The sequence below is a fragment of the Antedon bifida genome, chromosome 1 (genome assembly GCF_963402885.1).
Source record: "Antedon bifida chromosome 1, ecAntBifi1.1, whole genome shotgun sequence".
NCBI classification, from domain to species: Eukaryota; Metazoa; Echinodermata; class Crinoidea; order Comatulida; family Antedonidae; genus Antedon; species Antedon bifida.
This window is the reverse complement of record NC_136226.1, coordinates 10,692,610-10,715,652: the sequence shown is the minus strand read 5'-3', so window position 1 is coordinate 10,715,652 and position 23,043 is coordinate 10,692,610. Positions and strand designations below refer to the sequence as shown.

Sequence of the window (23,043 nt, the reverse complement as noted above, 5' to 3'; positions counted from 1 at the left end):
CTTTTCTTTTTTACATTTTTACATTTGTTATAACACTCTTAGTCCTCCTCGCTGAATAACTTATACAGTTCGAATGTGTAATTAAAGGTTACTACGTCATTAATTATTTACAGTAATTTTGATGTTGATTTCGTCGAGGCTATGAAACGTTTTATTTGTCGAATATGGTAATATCTCTCAGTTACTGTACGTTACACATCATTATGCCAATAACATGACATAGTTTGTTATTCAGAGAGTACATGGGAATGACGACAAAGTGAGTGATTATTATTGTAATGAGGATGATTATTGGGGTGATGATGATGATTGCTGATTATGATTATTATTGCTACTTTTGATGAAGATGAAAAAGGTTGACATTGACATGATGATTAATGACTTTGTTATTGATGAATGTAATGATATTGATTTTAACTGAATGTTTTTGATGACTGCTGAAAAACTGAATATTGTATAAGTAATATTCTTGATGTTATGATGTTATTAGTGATGATAATATAACAATTAGTGATGATAGTTATTGCAGTTGTCGATACAAACATTGACGATGCTGCTGTTGTTAAAAATGACTTAAATATTGACATTGAAGATGAGCAAGATGATAGTATTGGTGACAATAACAATGATAAGAAGATTACCAAGAAAATGATGACAATACTGATTATGATGATGCAAAGATGTATGAGAGTGAATTTAATTATCTTTATAATGATAACAAAAATGGCGGTGATGTTATAAAGAATCTTGATTGAAGAGGAAGGCGCGGTTATGATGTTGATAAGAGTAAGTTTATTAATTAAGATTGTTGCTAATGTATTATGATGTCGATTGATGGTGCGGATTGATGATGATGATAAGAATAAAGTTTAATGATGAAGATATTATTATTGATGATGATGATGATGATGGTGATTGGGATAATAATAATTAGATTAATAATGACTATTCTATGAAGATATTGTTGGTGTCGGTCGGTGTTGTTAAGAATAAGTTTAATAATGAAGATAATATTGTTGATGATAATGATAATAATGATAATGCGACATTGTTAAGATTTTGATAAGAATGAGTTTAATGATGAATATGACATTGCTGATGATATTGATGATGTCGTGTTAAGATGATGTACGAATGAATTTAATGTGTGATGAAGGTGCTGTTAATAGTGATACCGATGATAATAATATGATATGATGATGTTAAAATGGTGATAGTCATTGATGTCTATGATGAATTTGCTATTTTGAGATTTATGATCGATGGTGTTAAGATAGTGATACGAATGGGTTTAATAACAACCGTGCTGTTGATGTTGTTAAGATAATAATTAGAATGATTTTGTTGATGAAAAAATATTGATGCGATGTTGTTAACATTTTGATACGAATGAGTTGATGTTGATATTAACGATGCGGAGATTTTATAATAAAATGGTAATAACTAAATGATGGATAAGTTGTTGATATTATGATCGATGATGTTAAAATGGTGATAAGAATGAATTTAATGATGGAGAAGCTGTTTATATTGATGTTATGATGATGTTAAAATGAGGATAAGAATGAATTTAATGTTGGAGAAGCTGTTGATATTGATGATATGATGATGTTAACATTGTGATAAGAATTAGTTTAATGATGAATTTGCTATTGTTGATATTTATGATCGATGACGTTATTAAAATGGTGATAAGAATGAATTTAATGATGGAAACGCTGTTGATATTGATGCCATTGATGCTATTATGATGTTAAAATTGTGATAAGAATTAGTTTATTGATAAATTAATTATAGAGACGCTGTTAATATTTGATGATATGATAGTGTTAAAATGGTGATAAGGATTGGATTTGTTATTGTTGATATTTATGATCGATGATGTTAACATTTTGATAGAATGAGTTTATGATAAAGACGCTGTTGAATATATGTTAGGATGATAATAACAATGAATTTATTATTGATAATGCGTTGATGTTGTTGATAATAATTAGTTTAATGATGAATATACTATTGTTGTTAATATTGATGATGCAATGATAAGAATTAGTTTAATAATATATGCAATAGTCATTGATATTGATGATATGATGATGTTAAATAGTGTGTTTAATAACGGATAGCCCTATGCTTATATTGATTATGTTAAATTGGTGATAAGAATGAATTTAATGATAAAACAATTTTTTATAATGATATCGGTGATGATGTTAACATTATTTTTATTTTGAAGAAAACTTATTGTGATTGTTGATGAGGATGATGATGATGCTGATTTTGAGCATGGTTATGATGATGAGGATGATGATGATGACGACGAGGATGATGCTGATGACGATGATAAAGCTGGAATAATGAAGAAAGAATGATAGAAAATGTGATGATGATGATGACGATGAGAAAGCTGGAATAATGAAGAGAGAATGATAGAAAATGTAAGTGATAAGGAAGATAATAATGATTCAGTTGATAAAAATGTAATATTAAGATTGTGATAAGAAACAATGAATACAATTGATGATTTCAATTTGAATGTCGCTACTGGTGATTGAGCTGACAATGGTAATGAATTGTAGGATGATGGCCATCCTGTTGCAGTACTGTAAGTCAACTTATATGTAAATATTTAATACAATATTTTGTGATTGAACTGAACTGAACTTTTATTGTATCTCTTTTAAATCAGAGGCACAGTCTCAATGAGATGTTCACTGAAATGTTACAAGATAGAATTATTAATAGAATGCTATACATGTATCCCATGTTTCATTTCTATAATTAACAATGACACTTTTAGAAATATTATCTGCACCACAGGCAACTAACCATTGTGTCGCTCTTTTGAAATACCGCTGCCCTTTAAATAGGCAAACCCGACAAATAGTATAATTTTGAAACTAGCAATTCGATTATAACTTGTCTTATGTGACGTTCGAACATGTATACATATGTAATATATCTGGTCTAATTGACTGTGATATCATGATATTTCTAAAGATATAAATGTAATCCAATGTGAGTGTATATGTATGCCACTTTGGCCTTTGCTTGATTGCAACCGAAGAAAGACGTGATTAATTTAAACACAAATTAACAGTACAGTAGGTTAATGTTGTTATTGATGAGGTTCATCGTCCTTTTATAAGAGGATGTGATAGTCATAATTATTCCATTATAATGTTCCCTGTAGAAATGTAATAATAATTGTTATGTTGATGAAAGCGATTATGAAACATTTAAGATGAAAGGTGTTTGTTCTTGAATATTGTTATCTGAGCAATGTAGTATTAGAGTGGAGTTGTGGCTTGGTGGTTAGGATGGTTGACTACCAATCCCAGCGTCATTGGTTCAAATCCTGTATAATGTCGAGTTTTCAAGATCAAAACAGCCCTTGACCTGAGGATTTGATTGTGACCTCTTAACATGAATGTCAACTATTACAAAATTGATTAAATTGTCAATCCTTTACAACGTGCAATACAAATAATAATAATAATAATAACAATGATGGTTTTAAAGTATAAAAATAAATCATATTAACTAAAATGATTTATTTGCGTTTTCCTGTACAACTAAATAAAACCGTGTCACTAACCCGGTCCAAATATTGCGTTATTTAGGGTTTAGTCTGACTGATTGGCCACACACTATAACGTCATACTAATATACTGTATTACATAATTATTCTATTGCACAACACTTGACTGAAACGGATGATATAAATATGATATATACATGAACATCTTTATTCTTGGGTCGTAATTCGATGTGTATGTATCTCTCCTAAACCAGACATCGAGTTGAAACCCAGACCCGAAACCTTTTGAATACCTTACTTTTAACCCACCATCCTCCAACACCCCCTTACCCTACCGCCCCCCCCCCCCCCCGTCCCCTCCAACCCCCAATCTGCCAGAAAAATGTATCCGTGGTCCAGCCAACGGCTTTTAATCTCATAGAAAACTTTTCAGTTCATATTAAGTTTATATTCTTTAAAATTTATTTTTGCAAAATGGAATGAACATGAGGGCCAGCCCCCTGTTGTCTGGTCTTAGAGTTAAATGTTGTTTCTAATATTCAAAACATGGGTAACGGAATGGGATTTGTTAAATTACATTGTTTTTAAGATCCAGCATTCTTACTCTACTATCGTTAATAGTTCTGTTCCGGAATAAATAAAGATGATTAATTAAAGGAGACAGAAAAACTAAATAATGTCTATACAACTTATACATTCCTTTTAAAGGATCTATTGTTTACTTGTCATTTTCAAACTTAAAACAATAATTGTTTAATTATATAGTATTATAATTATATAGTTTTCAGTATTTTGAATAGCGCCCTCAATAAAGTTTTTTCCATTTTTCCATTCAAAAACTTAGCACGTTGTCTCTTGTGTTGTTTGCTGTGGCGTTCGCTTTATTCGCATGCTGCCTCCCTGAGTTTGCTGCGTTATTGATGAGTTCGCGTTAGCCAAGTCTCCTTGGTTCTTCCTACCCAATACAGTCGTAATAAATGCCTCGCGATACCTAGGGCTTGTACATACGTAAATTATTGGATTTACAATAGCGTTGGTGTACACCAAACCACGCACTACAAACTGCAAACGTTTGCGTTGCGGACCATCAAGAATCTCGTGATTGTTTATCTCCGATATGGCATAAAATATAGACGTAAATTCATACGGAGCAAGGCAAAAGAAAAATGCGCATCCGTTAATAATCACAGTTCTCGTGATTTGATTTCTCAGTTTCATGTTCTTATCTCTTTTCAGACACGCATAATCTTCTCGGTTTAGTTGTAATCGATCTCCAAGCGTGTATACTATTCTGAAATACAACACAGTGTTCACCACAAACAAAATGATAAAAAGAAAACCTTGCAGAAAGTTTGCATAAATAGACATCCACGGTTTTAAAAAATGGTATTTTGTTATATACGGCGGTAAATAATTATATTCGTCTGGCCATAAGATGCAAACGATATTTTTGTCCAAAACAGAGCCTAATAAAGTACTTGCTAATATACCTGCAATTATCCAGGCTATTATGATTTTGATTGCAGAAGTTTTGTTTGTATCTTGTCGTGCATGTGGCGTACAAACCGCGTAATAACGTTCAACAGTAACAAGTGTTATAAAGAATAATGATGCAAAATACGACAAATTGATTGCCATCTCTGAGATAACAGTTCCGCCTATACCGAGTACACTCTTGTCTCTTTCAAGAGGGGAAGCAATCAAGCACACAATCTTTTCGGTGATCGCAAAAATCAGAAACAGAATATCTGCAATGGCAAGATTTACTAGATATCCATTTGTTGCCGTCTGGATGTTTGGAACTTTCATTGTAACAAACAAGAATGTACCGTTTCCCGCCAAACCGACGAGCAGAAAAATTGGCATAATAAACATAATGTTAACCTTATCGCCTGTCGAGTACACTAAATTCTCAGCTGCGTATGCTGAGCCATTGAATATTAAGGAACAATCGATATCTTCGTACGGATCCATCTTTATAATTTTCTTTCATGAACTATCTGAAAATAAAAAGAATTAATGGAATTATGCGGCAGCCAAACGGATTTTAAACATACATTGGATTTTGAGTATAATTACGGTACACTGCAGTTATTGGTACCGCAATATTTTTTTACTAATCATAGTGATGGGTTTAAATCTGGACTCCTCGGTAGTGTAACATCACACAGTAGTTATGTTAGATCACTTTGGTTGCAATCACTATCAGTAGTATGGTTCCGTTATATAATATAAGGCTCTGATAATAATTCTACAGTAGAAGTATACATTTATGTTATGTGAAAAGTGTTTTGTAGCAAGGTTTTCTTTGAATTGAGATCTACGTTCAATGAATAATGCTCGTTATATTAGTTTTTTGGTTGCTTTGGGTTATTTTGTTCACATATTAGTGTCTCACTACTCTGTAGGCCTTAGCTAACTAGACACAGTCAATTGCTTTTCTGAGTAATAACACCACTGTAATGTCACAGACTGGGGATGTTCGTCATACGCAGAACCAATATTATCTAATACTAGAGGGTGAGCTCGCTTCGGTCGCTCCACCTCTAGGAAGTGTAGACGATGGTTCTCGGAATGATAATGACTCGGGTAAAAAGGTTTTAGAAGGACGTCTTTTGAAACTAACTTGAAGGAAGACGTTTTAGACGGCTTGCAACATGGGCAGAAGTATCCCAGGGTCCCAACGGGATCGTGATAGCCCACAGTTATTCCTGCCAGCTCACTCAACAACTCGGCTATCGCGGTTTCACTCGATTTAAAACAATCAGTTCTCCCTATGTAATTTTATATACTATTTCCCACAATATACTCCGATATATTTAAGTTGATCTTTATCAATTTGTAGTTTTATTTTGCTAACTACTGTATCTTCACACGCGCGGTCCGAAAATAAACGGCCAACTTAGTTGAAACCAGGAAGATGCAAGGTGAATCCGTGAACTCACCGTGAACCCGGAAATTACCGACAATTTTTGAAAATCTACCAATGAAACCAGAAATTTTGTTTTAAAATTCCCTTTATAATATCTTCCTAAAATAGAAATATGGAACAATATCGTTAGAAAGAACTAATGTTATCAAATCTACGTTTCGCGGTACATCTGAGATAGATGAGGTATGTATCCAAGGCGGAGATTTGTCCCGAAGTTTTTCCATTGTGCTCGCCTATGTCAGAATTAAGCATAATTTATATATAGATTCTTTAGGATAAATAAGGTATGTAAAGGTTAATTGTCATCAAACTTTTGTTGTTTAGTCCTTTGTTTACTACTTAATTTATTTGTTCTATTATATGTGGGAACCATTATATTGATTTGACTATACTGAAACCATTAATAAGTATGATATAGTGATATTTTGTATCAATAATTGAGTTCTAAAACTATACACTAAATTGTTTTCCCTCCAGTAATATTTTCACCAAGGATATTAAATGGAGCAATTATATATGTATAGTACGTAGACAAGTATTCAATCTTTTAAACAAAATGGCATCACTCAGCAATGACTTAAAAACCACAAATCGTGGATACTGAACGTGTTTACGTTATTATCTTCACGATGTTGAATAGTACACATTAAGTCCATTTCATTTATTGTTTTAAGCACGCATTTCATTTCAGCAACTTCCGACGATTTTACTCACCGTCTCCAAAGGGAGCTGTAAATCTACAATTACCAAGCGGAGAATATAATCACATCTTGATCGGCGAATTTTCTTTCTATACGCTATAATGATACTTACTGAAACTGAGAATGGGAAACAAAGCCGTTCTTCCATTATCAATCTCAACAGGTAACACTGTAGCGCAATTTAAGAGATTTCAGTAACACTGACATTTCGCATTTTACAATTTTATAGAATTCAACTTGGATTACCTGTACATCTGCGTATTGTGTGTTGAAATCTTTTAATTAATTTGCCCAGCAGAAACATTGTCACAATGAAAGTAAAATATTAATGAAAATACATAAGTTACAAATGAATCAATTCTTTAATGTCATAGACCGAACAAAAATAATTAGATTTTTTCCAAAACAATTGGAAATCTGATACAATTTGAATAAAACTGGACAATTTTCTCAAATTTGTATCTAAAATTAAAACACTTATTACTTATTTTCATGAAATCTGACAGGCCTAGATTAGTTTTACCGACACTGGATAAAGCTCACTAAAAAATAAAAACAACTCGGGTCACGTCTCGATATGATTTTTGTATGCAGTTATAAAAAAGCTATAACAATTGTGTACAGTAGAACTGGGACACTTTCCTACGAAACGAGGGAAAATATCTGTATCTATATGGCCAACCAAGCCCTAATCAGATGACACACATAATAAGAGTACAGATGTCTGATTCAACCACTATTAAAGGGAAATATTTTTTCCCATCACAAAAACAACAAAAAAGACCAAATAATTAAAATAATTTAGATCGTTATTAATTAACAAAATTAGATATAATAATTACGATACATGCTCTGGTTCGACAATTGGTAAAACGTTAGGAGTGTTGACAAAGTGCGAGGCAGCGAGGCAAGCGAGGTATGTGAGGCACGCCATTTGTGTGAGGCATAATTTTATCATTTCCATGCGAGGCATAATTGTTTACAATTTCAAAAAGGTGCGAGGCATATCTTAACGTGCTATTATGCTATATCATAGGCCTAATAATCAATGATTTATATTTTTATAATAGGCCTAGCGTATCGAAATAGATTCGTGTATACACTCATCATGTTGTTTATTTTTATGTAACGATTGTTTTTTTCATTCAAGTCATATCGTGTCAAATTTTACTTTTACAAAAGTGCCCAAACTGCGCCATATTTTTAAAATCTGAACGACAGTCTTCAACTTTCGATAAACAATAATTGTTATAGCGACACTCATCAAATGACTGCCAATGCCAAATGTCCGACAATTGTAATACTAGGCCTAACATTAAACTTTAGCTAATATGCTTAGCCCTAACCTAGAGGCCTATGTAGAAAATACTGTACACATGTTTACACATTAATTTTTCATCAAAGGTCGTGTATTATATATTGCTTACGAGAATCACATCATGCTGCATCAGTCACGATGGGATGTAATGAGGGTGCCTCGACGATCCTGTAGTGTGTACATTCTTTTTGTTCAAAATAGCGAAATATTAAAATTAATTGCACTAAAATTATTTGCTTTAAAGGGCTAACCCAGAAATATTGTATCGCATACTGTGTGATTGTATAAGGCTATAAGGCTGGTATAAGTTGACTACAATGTTCAAATTGTTTGTTCATAATGATAATGAAAGAGTTGGTCAAAAAGACTTCACAGACTTAATTAAATACAACAACAACGTATTTATATCAAAATATTTCTCGGAATAGAAATAGATTGTAAAATTGGTAAAAAAACAAACATGTTAAACGTATACAAACAACAATTGATAAAAACATCAGTATAATATATAAATTGAGAAAACTGCTAAAAAGTAGTGTATAATTTATTTTTTTGTATGCATTGATATTACTATATATTAATGATTGTTGTGAAATTTGAGGTAACACAATGTTTACAAAAAAAAGGTAATTTATAAAATTACCAATAGTGTAAATGATACTGGATACCAGAGGAAGTACAGGTTTTGTTTTGCGGTTTCTTCATTATATAGAATGCCTTCAATTCAGAATAAGGAAATAGAATTAACTAGCTTCACGGGCAAAACGATAATAGAGGACTAAAACTCAATGGAATGCGTCAATTTCTCATGCATTTATTGGTGAAAAACACGTTTAATTTCAATATATTTGTTAATTTGTCAATAAAAATGCTGTAATATGTTACTGCTGATACTGTTCTGTTTTCAAAGAATAATAATCGATCTTAAATCAACATCACTACCTAGCCTAGACCTAGGACATCCTACGAAAGATGTACAGTATCAACAGTAACATTTTTCCTTACTGACAATTGAAAGTGACAAAATCTATTGAAATTGTACGTGATTTTCACAAAATAATGCGTTAAATATATGGATTCCACAGAGTTTTTAGCCCTCTAATTAATTTTGCTCTTTTGGCGTTCCATAGAAACCAAAATATTGAACATTGAGTGTGCAAAATTCGCGAACGAAACGTCTGTAAAATCACCAATTTAACGGATTTAAAGTTACTTTTATATGATTTTTTCCATTAAAGTAGGCCTACTAATTCTAAGGTGTGGTGTTCAGGATAAAGTTGGTTAACAAATTTCGTGTTAAAATACAAGGCAGGTGCAAAAGGAAACTAGCGGGCCTAGGCTACTTCAATTTCGGTGATTTCCTGCCTCGCAATTTTGGAAAATGATAAACTTAAAAAGGCACTGACCGTAATGAAATTAGTGCCTCGCATTTTTTGATGATGGTAAAACGATGCCTCGCATAAATTTCTGACTTGCCTTGCTTGCCTTCCCTGCCTCACGTGCCTCGCTGACTCGCACTTTGTTACTACCCAAACGTTAGCTGCAGATTTTGAATAATTTCTTGACAAATCAATTATTGTTATCTTGTTATAATAATATCCTTGTTGTTTTTCTCGCGAAACCCCCTATTAAGGAGACAATGTTTTAAGCCCCTTTCTGCTGTTCTACTGTATTTAAATTGTTGTTACCCGAAAACGTAAATACAGAACATCTTTTTACCTCTTAGGGACCTACATTTAAAAAGGCACTGACCGTAATGAAATTAGCGCCCCAAACGGTTTGTTATGATTCTATACCCACTCGTTGGATTTTAGACGTCTGTTGGCCATTACTATCACATAAACGTTACAAACAATTTATGTTGTGGGAAAGACACGCTGGTAAGAACATTCGTAATACACAATCGCACACTTGGTGTAACAATTTACTGGAAAAACTGTGTCTGTCTGCTGGATATCTGCTGGGTGCCTAAAGCTATAAACAAGCTATTTTGACCTCATCTACATGCGTGCACGGATTGCGCCCTCTTTTTAAAAATAGGTAGGCCTACTCAATAATCTCCCTTAAAACACAATTTTTTCTCATGGATAATAATTCTGTATAAACACTTTGGTGTAGCCAATCCTAATTATAGCTATCGTTTGTAGTTGGTAAATTACTTGCGTGCATGTTTGTCTTCTTGTGTTGCGACCTATAGAAACCAACCTTTAGAAACGGTATAAAAGAAATGAAGTGTACCGGCACTTATGTGACCAGAGAGTCTTTAAGATATCAAGGATACTGATCGTCGATTCATGGTCATCTCGGCACTTTTGTTATCAGCAGCGCGGAATTCATATAGAAAATAACATTTCTAAATTGTTTTTTCTCGCTCTTAATCGCAGCGGCATATATACTTTCCTAAAATTGTATTGGTTATATTATTGCAGAAAATGAAATGTCAGCAGGGAACTGAATTTTCATACTTATCTTTGGCAGATCTATCAAGGCTATGGTGATGGTGTTTCGTGTATTGTAAAGAGAAATGTATTTAAGTTGCAAAAGAACTTCAGAAAACAGTTGTATCATATAATTATTAAATTTGAATATTTCTGAAAATGTTTAAAATATTTGAAATAACTGTAAATTTTAAGTATAGAAACACTAGACCTAAATGATCACAATTAGGTTAATGTTAAAATAGAGATTGTGTTACAAGAGAGATTTACTGCGATGTAGCTTGGCGTCAGGAAGAAAAGAGGGTTCGTTCTCATAGATGTTCTCAAATGTACTTATAAGTACAGGTTACGTCAGAGTAGAGCGAATTATCTGGTAAAGATAATATTTATTCACCATTACCAATCGTTTTAGAATGTATACCAGTAATGGTATTTGTTATTATTTACAGAAGCTTCACTGTAATTACAGAATACATTGAACTGGTATATATTGGTAGGGTGCTACCGTATACTGTTATACTAATTATGAGTGGTTAACAGTAAACATTATTACTGTACTTTGCCCAGTTTGCTGTCTAAGATTTTCTGACTGATGTATTTTGAATTGTTTCGTGCGGTGTATTTATTATTTTGTAAACGTTTTATTAGGTTTTAGAAGTGTGTTATGATCATTACAGAAGCCTATTTGTAATTATAGCCTAGCAACCGCTACTTCAGTGTAAAAATATCTAGTAAGACTCAATTAATTTACTTTATTGCATACAGTAACAATAAGACGCTTATAATCCTCTGTATCATATCCACTGAAATAAGTTACTGTATCATTTTAATTTAAAAAATGTATTTTCAAGGCGTGATTAAACAATGTACCCGTATAAAAAACATGCCACCTCTGAGATGACACTAACAATCCACACTACAATTTAATTATAATAAAATCACGTTTGTTCTCGCCATTGGGGACTTTTCGGTTTCATACGTTGCGCCGACAGTATTGCTAAGTTTGCGAAGTTACTTTCATGAAATAAATAAAATTATGATCAACAAAATTATTAAACCACACGATTCTCGTCATTGGGGACTTTCCGTTTTCACACGTTGCGCCGACAGTATTTCTAAGTTTGCGAAGTTACTTTCATGAAATAAATAAAATTATGATCAACAAAATTATTAAACCACGCGATTCTCGTCATTGGGGACTTACCGTTTTCAAGCATTGCACAGCGCTAGACTGCAATTGCGTTTTTTATATTTTATCGTGTATAGTCTAGTTTAAGTTAGTATTACTACTGTACAGTACTTAAAACAGTGTGTATTAGATATTGTATATGTGATGTGAAAACAGTTTTACGATTAGAAAGTATGTCTAAAAAACATAAATAGTTTGTGACTGAACACACATTCCAGCAGGAATTATAATTAAATGTAAATCTTTGTACGAATACTCTTACGTACACAAACTTGAATTGATTATATAACGCTACAGTACTGTCAAAAACACTATAATAGCAAAATATAAATTAAATAATAAATGTATAATCTTCATATGTAAAAATGTTCACGTGCATTTTTGATGAGATAAAAATTTGGAAAATCGATTATTTTCTCGAAACCTTGATCGTTAATCGTACGAACTTCGTAATACTTTAGTTCAGTTTTTTTCTAAATTCTGGTTAAGTTGTTACATGTTGCGCTTGGCCATAGGAATTAAGGCCTGCCAAACGACTTAATAGGCACGCACTCACATTTTCAATCGTAAACGAGTTCCATTTAAACCTATAAAAAGCTTGTTTCTCTAATGACGTGTTGCAATGCAAGTGAGTTAACCAATCAAAAACGACATGATGATACATCGCTTGTGATTGGAAAAATTATTGTCGCGTATAGCGTCCAAATGGGAACCAAGATCGGGACCGATGACGCCAACATAATGTTGCTTGCCTGCGTTTCAGAAGCTTAGGAGAAAGTTGGATTGATTCAATTAGGATTAAGCTTTTTTTTTTTAATTTTGCATTGTAACATTAATGTAATTAATTTGATACTTGGGTGGAAGCAGGTTTAATTAAAGTTCACAATTTATAAGCTGCTAAGATAAACATATCTGCCACTATCTGTTGCATTGGTATCTAATGATTAAAACTTGTCCAATTGATTGAAATAGGACGATGAAATAATCTTAATCATCAATCTTCTCAGTTTCAAGAGTGTTTTCAACATTCTGTAAATGTAATTTTAATCCCAATATAACGTTTTGAGTAAGTAATTTAAGTCAAAAAGGTGGCTTTGGACGTACGTGTGAGGATATTACGTATACCGGTGGATGTTTCCATTTTGGGTGTATCAGAAATTTAAAAAAATAATAATTCAGTAATTTTCAACAACTCAGTAATTTGCAACAACTTGCTTGGAAATATTTATAATCAAGATATTCTTGTGGAATGTGTAAAACATTTAAACTAATTACACAGAAAGTGTTGTATCGGCCCACTGTTACATTGTTTAAAGATATACTGTACTATACATTGAAGATGGTCAACCAATATGTTAGTTTACTGAAATTTCTATGAAATTATGAAGCCATAAAATACCAGATGGTATTTTGTGAAAGGCTTTTTTTTATTTCATACATATCAAACAGCGAGCACAAACTTGCCAATTACAGGATGGATAAACTATTTTATAATTTATCGTGCTTATAAATAAAGTCTCATTTGATGCTTTAGGGAATGGTGTTGAAAGCTTTACAACCCTGGCAATAGGTCAGGATTGAACCCCGGATTTTTGGATTGGAAGGCAAGCACGTTAACCACCAAGCTACAGCTCCACTACACTGTGGACGGCGACGAAGTGTCAGGCTATTTCTCCATGGTCAGACGTAATGGTTGAATATCTACATGTATCCTGTTATGAGGTATAACTGTAGAGAGAGTCAACCCTCCGTATATACATACCTATGATTTCAATTAATCAGTACATCACCATTGTTGTTATGTCGGTCGGGATAATGTAAGTTTGAACAAAATGTATTCTACCTTCTTTTTTTCAAATTACGTTATAAGGATTTACGAGTAACATCTTTAATTCCACTCTAATAGAATATTTTTTTCTAATCACCGGCGAATCGAGAAGATTTAAATTTATTGTCCAATTGCTATCTTAAGTAGATATAATCTGTAATGTACAGTCAATGATTCATTTTCTGTGCTGAGTAAAATTTGATTTAGTAAAATGAAAATTTGAATGGATCATAATAACAATCGTAGCCAATAACAGATTATGAAATGTCTGTAAATCAATCAAAACGATACAAGCAATGTTATTTTTTTTTTATTTTCGAATTTAATGACCGCCATCTTAAATAATAATAATGTATTTAATAATGTATATTAATATTGATATATTTGATGAAACACCAAACATTTCAATGATTTAATAATCTATAAAAGAGAAAGAGCTTGTGCGAGCTGTATGTTATACACTATTTTGCTAATTTTTATCGCATCGCATAGTCATTTGTTTATAGGGGTGAGTGCAATAGTAAAATGCTTGGAATTGTATACTGAGAAGGTTTCAACTATACCTTTGCTCTAGGTCGAATAAGTAGGCCTATTACCCAAACACGGTGGCCTAGCACACCAAATAAGAATATGTGTAACGCGTACCGTAACCGTAGTCATCTATATACAGTATCTATCTTTGATCCAGTGCGGTTGTACAGTATTGATTAATCGTATTTTCTCAACATTCTCAATTCAAGTAAGTTACGTTAAGGGATAAAATATTAAGTTTTTTAAATTTAATATTTACATAATTATTTCATGTTGGTTAAACTTGTATTAATGGATTTATTGATTTATTAATATGAACTCAGGCTAAATATTTCTGGTTTTTTTATTTTAGGCTTACAGTATATGCGGAGCTCGTAGAGTCCATCGTAGCATTAAAGAAACAAAAAAGTAATAATTACGGTCAATATATTTTTAGGTGTATTTTACACATGATAAAAAAGACACATTTTTCAAAATATATTATTTCTATCGTGAAAGAATGCCGACTTATATTGTATAAAAAATGTGCCTTAGTTTAATATTGCGATTAGCGGTAAAGCCTTTGGGCATCGTATGATTATTACTCTAGTAACTGAAACAATTTTAAAGTCACCGACCAATTATACTACTCGAGCTGGCTAAATTTCTTTCTACGTGTATCTCTTGATAATCCTGATGGTCTCTCCGTTACAATAATCACATTCTTATCTGCGGCCACGTTTTGAACGAAAGTTATTAATTTAAAGAACTGTATTTTCATGATGATCTTGTATTTCATGTGAATCTCACCACTTATCAGCAACCACTATTGAAACGAACTTCTTATTACTTTCAACAAAATATCTTCCCTGACTTTATTAATAATTATGTCACACACACGGCTACGATGTGTGTTAATATTACGTTGAGCTGATAATCGGATGATTAAAATGATAGATTTAAAGATGTATTTTCCCCCTAAAAAATAATTTTTCAAATTTTGTTTGTTGAATATGCCATTTTGATCTCACATAATAGTTATCGACTTCGACCAAAAATTGGATCTAAACAAAAATTTATTTGCCTGAAAAAACTGTAACTTAAAGCAAAAAAATGGTCAAATTGGCTGCCATCCAATGGATTTTTGGTTGAATTTGACCATTTATTATGTTATTTTATAAGTGAAAACATTTAGTTTTTTCCATTTTTCTTTCTACGGAAGTGATTAGCTTGATTGAAACTACAAAATAACCTATTCAAAGTCTGATTTAATTAATCTTCATTTTTCATGTTTTTGGGGACATCTTTAAGGAAACTGAGATACTCCTTTAAACAACTTGTTATGCCATTGAGTTTATTATCGATGTTAGTTTCCTTGGTGTGTATTTATTTGTGTTTGATTAATGATTGATTTGTTCCAAGTTATATCGAAGCATGTCATGTAGACAATAAAAAGTATAGCATGTACATAATAAAAAATACATTTATATACTCGTGCTTAATGCAAATGGAAAGAAAAAAAAGGTTTAGGAAGTGCTTGAAATTTTAAGTAGAATAAATCTGCTTAGATCAGTTTATGATTTAAAGACTTTGAATCAGACTTTGAATAGGCTATTACAAAGTTAATCACTCCCGTAGAAAAACACGAACAAATGTTTGTACTTATAAAATGACAAAATAAACGGTTAAATTCAACCAAAAACCCATTAGCTGGCAGCTAATTTGACTATATTTTGCTGTAAATTAGCGTTTTTCAATCCAAAGTGAAGTGACATTAAAATGGCATATTCAATAAACAAATTTTTTTTCAGGAGTATACAAAATATCTTTAAACCATTGAATATTTGTAACATAGACCTGCATGTACAGTTTACAGTGATACGGTACGTTATTATTAGAAAGGTTTAACATGTTATGGTAATACTATTTACCTCACTTCTAAATTATTAAAAATCATGATACACAGTTGTCGTGGTTATATTATATATCGGATATTATATTGGATACAATATTATGTATATTATTATTATTATTACTTTTATTTTCGACGCAATTATGATGCGTACACCTAATAATATTAACAAATTGACCGTATTCTGACACCGGTTATAAGAAACTAGATATTATTTTATTGCCTTGCATTGCCTTCAGGGTATTTAACCTTTTGTAATTTAAATAAAAGTGTTAGACACACGCTCACACTGTAATGAAAAATTCACATTTGTTTACTCCTACCGTATATTAACCAGTTGGCTGAAATAATGATTTGGCAATGTACGTAGGCCTAAATACAACCTAAATGTAATCAACGATTATAAATGTAATTTCTGCGACCGTGCATCGATTTAAGAAAATTTCATTCCCGTTGTCTAAAAATGTAAGATTAAACATAACATATATATGCTTACCTAGGTTATTAAGCAGTTGTAGTTAAGACATAGGCCAGACGTCCGTGTCAGTCCGTGGTCAGTCCATCGCGTAACTGACAGTACTGTGCAGTGCTAACACATTTAATACTACAAGGCTAATAAACCATGGCGAATAGAACGCCGCCATGCGCCCTCTATAGTTAATCGTTTCATTATTCGACCATTCAGAAAAGATCTTCAAGATGCGCCGATTTAGCTGTCATAAATTCCTATACCTTCTTGTATTAATTCTTCAACGATTATCATTTATGTGTACTAGGACTGTACTGAGACTTTTTTCCTTGTTGTTGATGTGTTTAGTGGGCGTACAAAGAAGTTAAGTTCACATAAATTGTATTGTCTGGAAATGTACAACCTAAAACCAATCAATTTTTTTTTTGGTTATAAGGTCACTATACCGAAAAGTACGGTACATGATAATTATACAAATGCATAAAAAAACTGGGATATTAAGGTGTGATTTACGTCTCTAAATGATTAACTAAAAGTTTCGTTTCTTTCTAAATCACTTTATCACTAATTTCTGTAAGTAGTAGTACAGCAAGTCTCTAAATCTTCATAAGCGTCATCCTTTTAGTTACAGAATGTCACCTTTGCTCTTTTAGAGATTCATTTTTGTGGGCTAAAAAGCATTTTTTTTTAAATGTTACTTTAATTATTAATATTGAAAGATATACATAAATGTATGTATGAATCCTCCATAATCAAAGATAATGCAGCAGCAAAAACATTATTTTAATCAGGGAAGACTAATTACTCTTCTTCCTTGATTTGAATTATTGAAAAGCGGTGCTTAGATTATGACAGGAATAATCGTTTCACATGACTTGATCGTTCGAGAGCGGTACTTGTGTGCGTGGAAACACTCGTAGCAGCTTTCTATGATACTTCAAACATACCAAAGTGTCATTTAAAATGTTCTGCATGCATGTAATCGCATGTTTTATTAAAATGTATAATAATTCAGTATTTGTGGAAAGCAGTGCGCATTTATCAATATTTTAATTATCGAATGCGCATATTTTACGCGTGAAATGTGATTCTTCATAAGTACGGAATGTGACTATAGATTTAACGCGACAGGCGGTTTAATAAGATCAGAGGCTAAACACAGCCTTTGGGTTCAGAATAGACACTTTGTGTCATCTCTAACACCTTGATTATCTTCTGACGGCAAAGCTTTTAGCCATGCGCAGTGAAACACCTCCGAAAACACATAATTCTTCTTTTGTAAGTAATGACAAAACAGATGTCATTGCGACATGTATTTTTAAACTTTTGTTATTATTGATACGGAGTTCTATTTACACGATAGCCTCCAGATTGAATGAATTGGATTTATGTGAACCACCGATTAGTATAGCTATACGTTTGTCATAGATTTCTAATCGTTATCATTAATTAATCGATATTAAATCAATGACCTAGTTTAGCATGACGTGAGTATTCATGAAATTAGAACTTGGGTACCGACTGTCGACTTGATTATTAATGTCATTTAGATAAATTAATGCTGCTTAGTCAATTAGCTCAAATTACGAGCATATATTTTCTAAGACTATAAGGTACTGTAATTATTAGAAACAATGTAATCACATTGTTTTATGCATATTAATAATTGTGACAAATAAAGACTAAAATATTATATAAATAATATATATCGTTCCTAACTGGGCATGCCTTTGGGGTATAAAACTGTTCATATGAATATAAATATAACAATACCCCGCTATACCCTTAGTAAATGAACTCGTCGGCACCTCTAATTTAAGCGTCAACTTAAAACTTTTCTTTTTAATTAACTACTAGTATTGGTAGGCGCTCTGTACTTTATAGGGCGCCATATAAAAACTTTTATAGAATAGAATAAAACAATTACTTCCTTTACAGAAATATCGATCTCATTTCTTTTCAATTTGTTCTTTGTATCTAAGGCAGGATCACAATGTAAAACAGATTTTTTTCTTTTACCTGATTACTGAAATCCAGTATTGATTTTGATAAAAAGATAAATAAAGACTTAGTACAAAAAGAACAAGTTAAGTTACAAGTATAGGTTTGCAGTACAGTATATCCAGAAAGGATATAATTATACTGTTTAAATACATTACTGATCCTGAGTATATTGACTCAAGAAAGATGACTCGTAAAATCGTGCGTGTGTGCTCTTATACATTGCGTGTATTCAGGGAGACGTTTTATTTATGATAGTCTGGGTTCCAGACGGAGTTTTGACTTAATATTAGTAAAAAGAAAAATATTTTCGCACATATGGCGTTTCATACGTATTATACTTGAGCTTGTAAACTTTTCAGACAAAAATCGAAACGTCGAATGGTGAACTAACATAAAAAAGACAATAAATACAGACTTGGGACGAGTCTATGATTTATGAGTACAATGAAATCATTATAATACTAGCCTATCGTGCGATCTTTCTTTTCTTCAATTTTGTCATTATTACAAATTCTAAATTATGTTACCTGCAATGTGTAATAAAATTCACCTAAATTATAATTCTATTTATTATTTAGTATTATCATCTATGGTCTATCATTTATTCATTATGAAATCCCATAACATTTTGTTCACTCCAATCTGGTAGACAAATATGTCATATTCGTTCATTATATAAAAATACCTGAATAAATCATTTGAAAGCATAATTAATGAATGCATGGCGTTTTTAAATATCTAATAATAGATTATTAGTATTTTGGCGAAATATATTAATTCTGATATTTTCCATTATACGGTAGGCCCTACTAATTTCGATTGTGTCAAAAAATTGTGTTTAAAACAGTTTATAGGCCTAATAAAACTATAATCTTTTATCCAATGCCTTTTCTGTTTTTCAAATGAAATGTTATTGAAGTTTTATACCATTTCTCACCTCTTTATTATCTTTTATAAGACGTCGCCAACCTTTATTAATATTTTCAGTTCCATTTACTGCACATATGCATTTCTTGTAATCATTTCTTATTCTTGTCGCATTTACTGTTATTGAAATTGATTTTGACCAATGAATGAGTTTTAACGGATGGACAACAATTCAATTTGATGCGAATTCTTCATAAAAAATAAACATGAAAATGTACTAAATTTTAATATGACTACTTAACCTTTCTATAAAAACTAATATTCTGAGGCATGGTAATAAAAAATACATTTACTGGGCAATCATGAAGAAATGCAATTAAAGATTAAGACACGTCTTTATAGGCACAATGTTATTTCAAGGAAGAAACCCCAGAATTTAAATGACATTTAATAATAAAAGAGAAGAAGAATATATTATTGATATATCATGTAAAAAACACCTGGGTAATGTACACTAAAGATCAAGTGTTATTACGCAGTCAATGGCACAATATCATCGTCGAAACCTTATACTCGATATCAATAACCAAAATAACTTATTCTTTGAATAGTATAATCATTATTCTAAACTTACAGGTACAGAGTTACGATATTCACCAGACGCTTGAATGATGAGTTTTTCCTGTAATCGATGTCGATGAATGTTATACCTATATTTAATGCATTATGTAATTGGCATTTGGATGATAACTTCTTAACTTAAGCTCTGTCTACACTATCAAACTTTATGTGACCAAAAAATGTGATGATGATGTCATATCACTAACATATTTGGGCACATCACACTTTTTTGTCAAACTAGTTTGATAGTGTGGACAGAGCTTTAAATATTATAATACTCTGAATGCTCACATGCTAGTCTGGTACAGACGTGTGTGTTTTTCACCACTTTACACAATGATAAATAGACTTGCCCCAAATCTGTAGTTATTTCGAGGATTTTCAATGTTTGTCTGAAATACAAGCTCAAAAGTACACGTATGAAACGCCATATGTGCCAAAATATTTATATTTTAACTAATATTAAGTCAGAACTCCGTCTGCGAATCCAGACTAAATGATAAATTACGGTGGAAAATAATCGGTAGACCAATGCTAATTGCATTGCTACTAATTCTTATTGTCCTAACAACAGTATAATTCTGCATGAAACATTCACGTACATCAGATAGTATATCTTGATTCATCTTTTGTCTGTTGATCCAGTCTTAAGCCAGTGACCGATTTAGAAACCTTAGCAACCAAGGACTGTTTCCTCTCAATGCTGCTGAACTAAATAAGAATTGTTCAATTTCTTCATGTGCTTTTTTAAAATTAATATCAATCGAAATTAAGAGCGTTTTGATTCTGCGAGCATAAGTCGCAGAAGATGGGTTTATGAGAGGAACATCGTCACCCATGTCACATTATCATTTAGACAGAATCCATAATCCCCAAATTGAATGTAAACTTGTAAATCACTGATATGTAATGGATTCACTTTATGTTAGATTCACATTAAGTACTCTCTGTTGTCTAAAATGAACATGAACAATCACTGCTAAGTGATTCTCTCAAGACACGGTTTAAGCATCGTACCTATCGCACTTAAAACCATCTAAGCAAGCACTTACTTGTTGTGTTTTATGGTACTAAGCTATGTAATATTGAATCTGTTATTTGCTCATAAGTGTTTTAAAATATGTTTGTTTTTACTAAAAATACCTAAGATAAACAGTTGTTAATGTAATTATTTGTGGAATGGCGTTATTTGTTGTTATTTATTGTAAATTACCCAGTAATGTTTCAAATGCATATACGCGATATGAAATGGATATAATTCCGTAGATCCTAAAAATGGGTAAAAAGTAGTCCCACCGGATTCATGCCTATTATTAAATGGATCAGTTAATTGGCGCTTAGAATGAATTATGTGTTGTTGTATTTAATACTATTTTTTTCGCTTGAAAGATAGTAAACATCTAGATATAAATGTGATTTTCATATATTTGAAATCCTATATATGTCGTGTACTAATATTAGGGTGAATTAATTAAAAGACAATTATCTAAATCTAAATTTGATATTTAAATTACGGTATTGAAAGATATATGATAACAAAGTAATTACTGAATGAATAACGTATTTTTAATGATAATTATGCAATATGTTCATATAAGTCGTCTGTCACGTACGCATGTGTATATATATAAACTTTATTTAGACACGAGACTGATGTACAGCACAACTCGTTCAATCAACATTGATTGTTTTTACACAAGTTCGTGATACTGTATTACAAAAAAAACCACTCTGTACTCTTCAACCAGCTCAAAATAGCGCCATTAAGATACGAGAACAGGTGTTTAGGTGTATGTGTAATAACTGTATTTGCTTCCGAATCACACAGTATACCTTGGTAAGATAATATCCGATTCCGCCTACTAAGCAATGTCTACTTCCAATTAAGAACACTGGAACACAAACCTTGACATATTTGAAAACAATAATTTGTCTCTGATGTACATATCATTTTCTTTACCTGCGAAACATAATTTCACTTTTGATTTATTAATACATAATATGGAATTGTTGTCAAGCCAAATCCATGACACTGTCATTATACAATAGTATAACGTATATAATCTATACAATCTATTTATGATGGTTAATCGATGTTTTTAAACCGCTTTTTATGCGTGTACCGCGCCGCTCGAGTTAGGTTTATAGTGCGCCCTCTACCATTTTGTAACCACCATGGACAAATCCAAATCTGTTAGATCCGGAAGCCAGTGGGTACGGAGGTGCCTAAAAGCAGCTAGATATGATTAACTTGTCAACTTATATTTTAATCTATAATGATTATTGATTCGCTTACTGTGTTACCGACTGGCAATGAAAATCAATGTGATAACACGTATGACGTTTGATGGTTCGTAATCCGTGTTTTTGTGTGATTTAATAATACACCGACATAATCTGAAATTATCTGCATGGATTTCTTTTAGAGTTTAAAATACCCTGAGGAAAGGTATCCACGGTTATTGTAAGAGCCAGGAAGAGTAAAATTAAACAATTTTACTTTTCCCTGGTACGAGTACAGAATCTGTAAAAGGTTTCTCATTTTCGGGTTGTGTCAGTTTCAGCCTAATATGGTATTATTTCTGTTTCGTACAATTTGGATACTGAACAGAAATTTTAAACATTTCTATGAATTAATGTCTTATAAAAGGTGTATTAAGGCCAGGTCTTTATCTAATCTATCAAATCGTCAAAAAGACTAGGAAGAGTGTGG

The 23,043-nt window shown here is 31.9% G+C and overlaps 2 protein-coding genes across 3 annotated transcripts in view; one reads left to right on the top strand and one right to left on the bottom strand.

Annotated features, from left to right (window-relative positions):
• LOC144841910 (coronin-2B-like) overlaps nucleotides 1-23,043 on the top strand; it is a 114,115-nt gene that overhangs the window by 30,342 nt on the left and 60,730 nt on the right. The gene's annotated exons all lie outside the window — the stretch shown is intronic.
• Nucleotides 4,269-23,043, bottom strand: part of LOC144842008 (RYamide receptor-like) — a 30,086-nt gene continuing 11,311 nt past the window's right edge. The window contains exons 1-2 of one of the 2 annotated variants that reach the window (XM_078698347.1): nucleotides 16,866-16,930; nucleotides 4,269-5,541 (exon numbers count right to left, since the gene is read on the bottom strand). In XM_078698347.1, coding sequence (XP_078554473.1) covers nucleotides 4,382-5,515 — 1,134 coding nt within the window. In that variant the 5' untranslated portion in view covers nucleotides 5,516-5,541; nucleotides 16,866-16,930 and the 3' untranslated portion in view covers nucleotides 4,269-4,381. Of the gene's footprint in view, nucleotides 5,542-16,865; nucleotides 16,931-23,043 lie in introns of those variants that run through there. The other variant, XM_078698355.1, reaches the window with a different exon arrangement.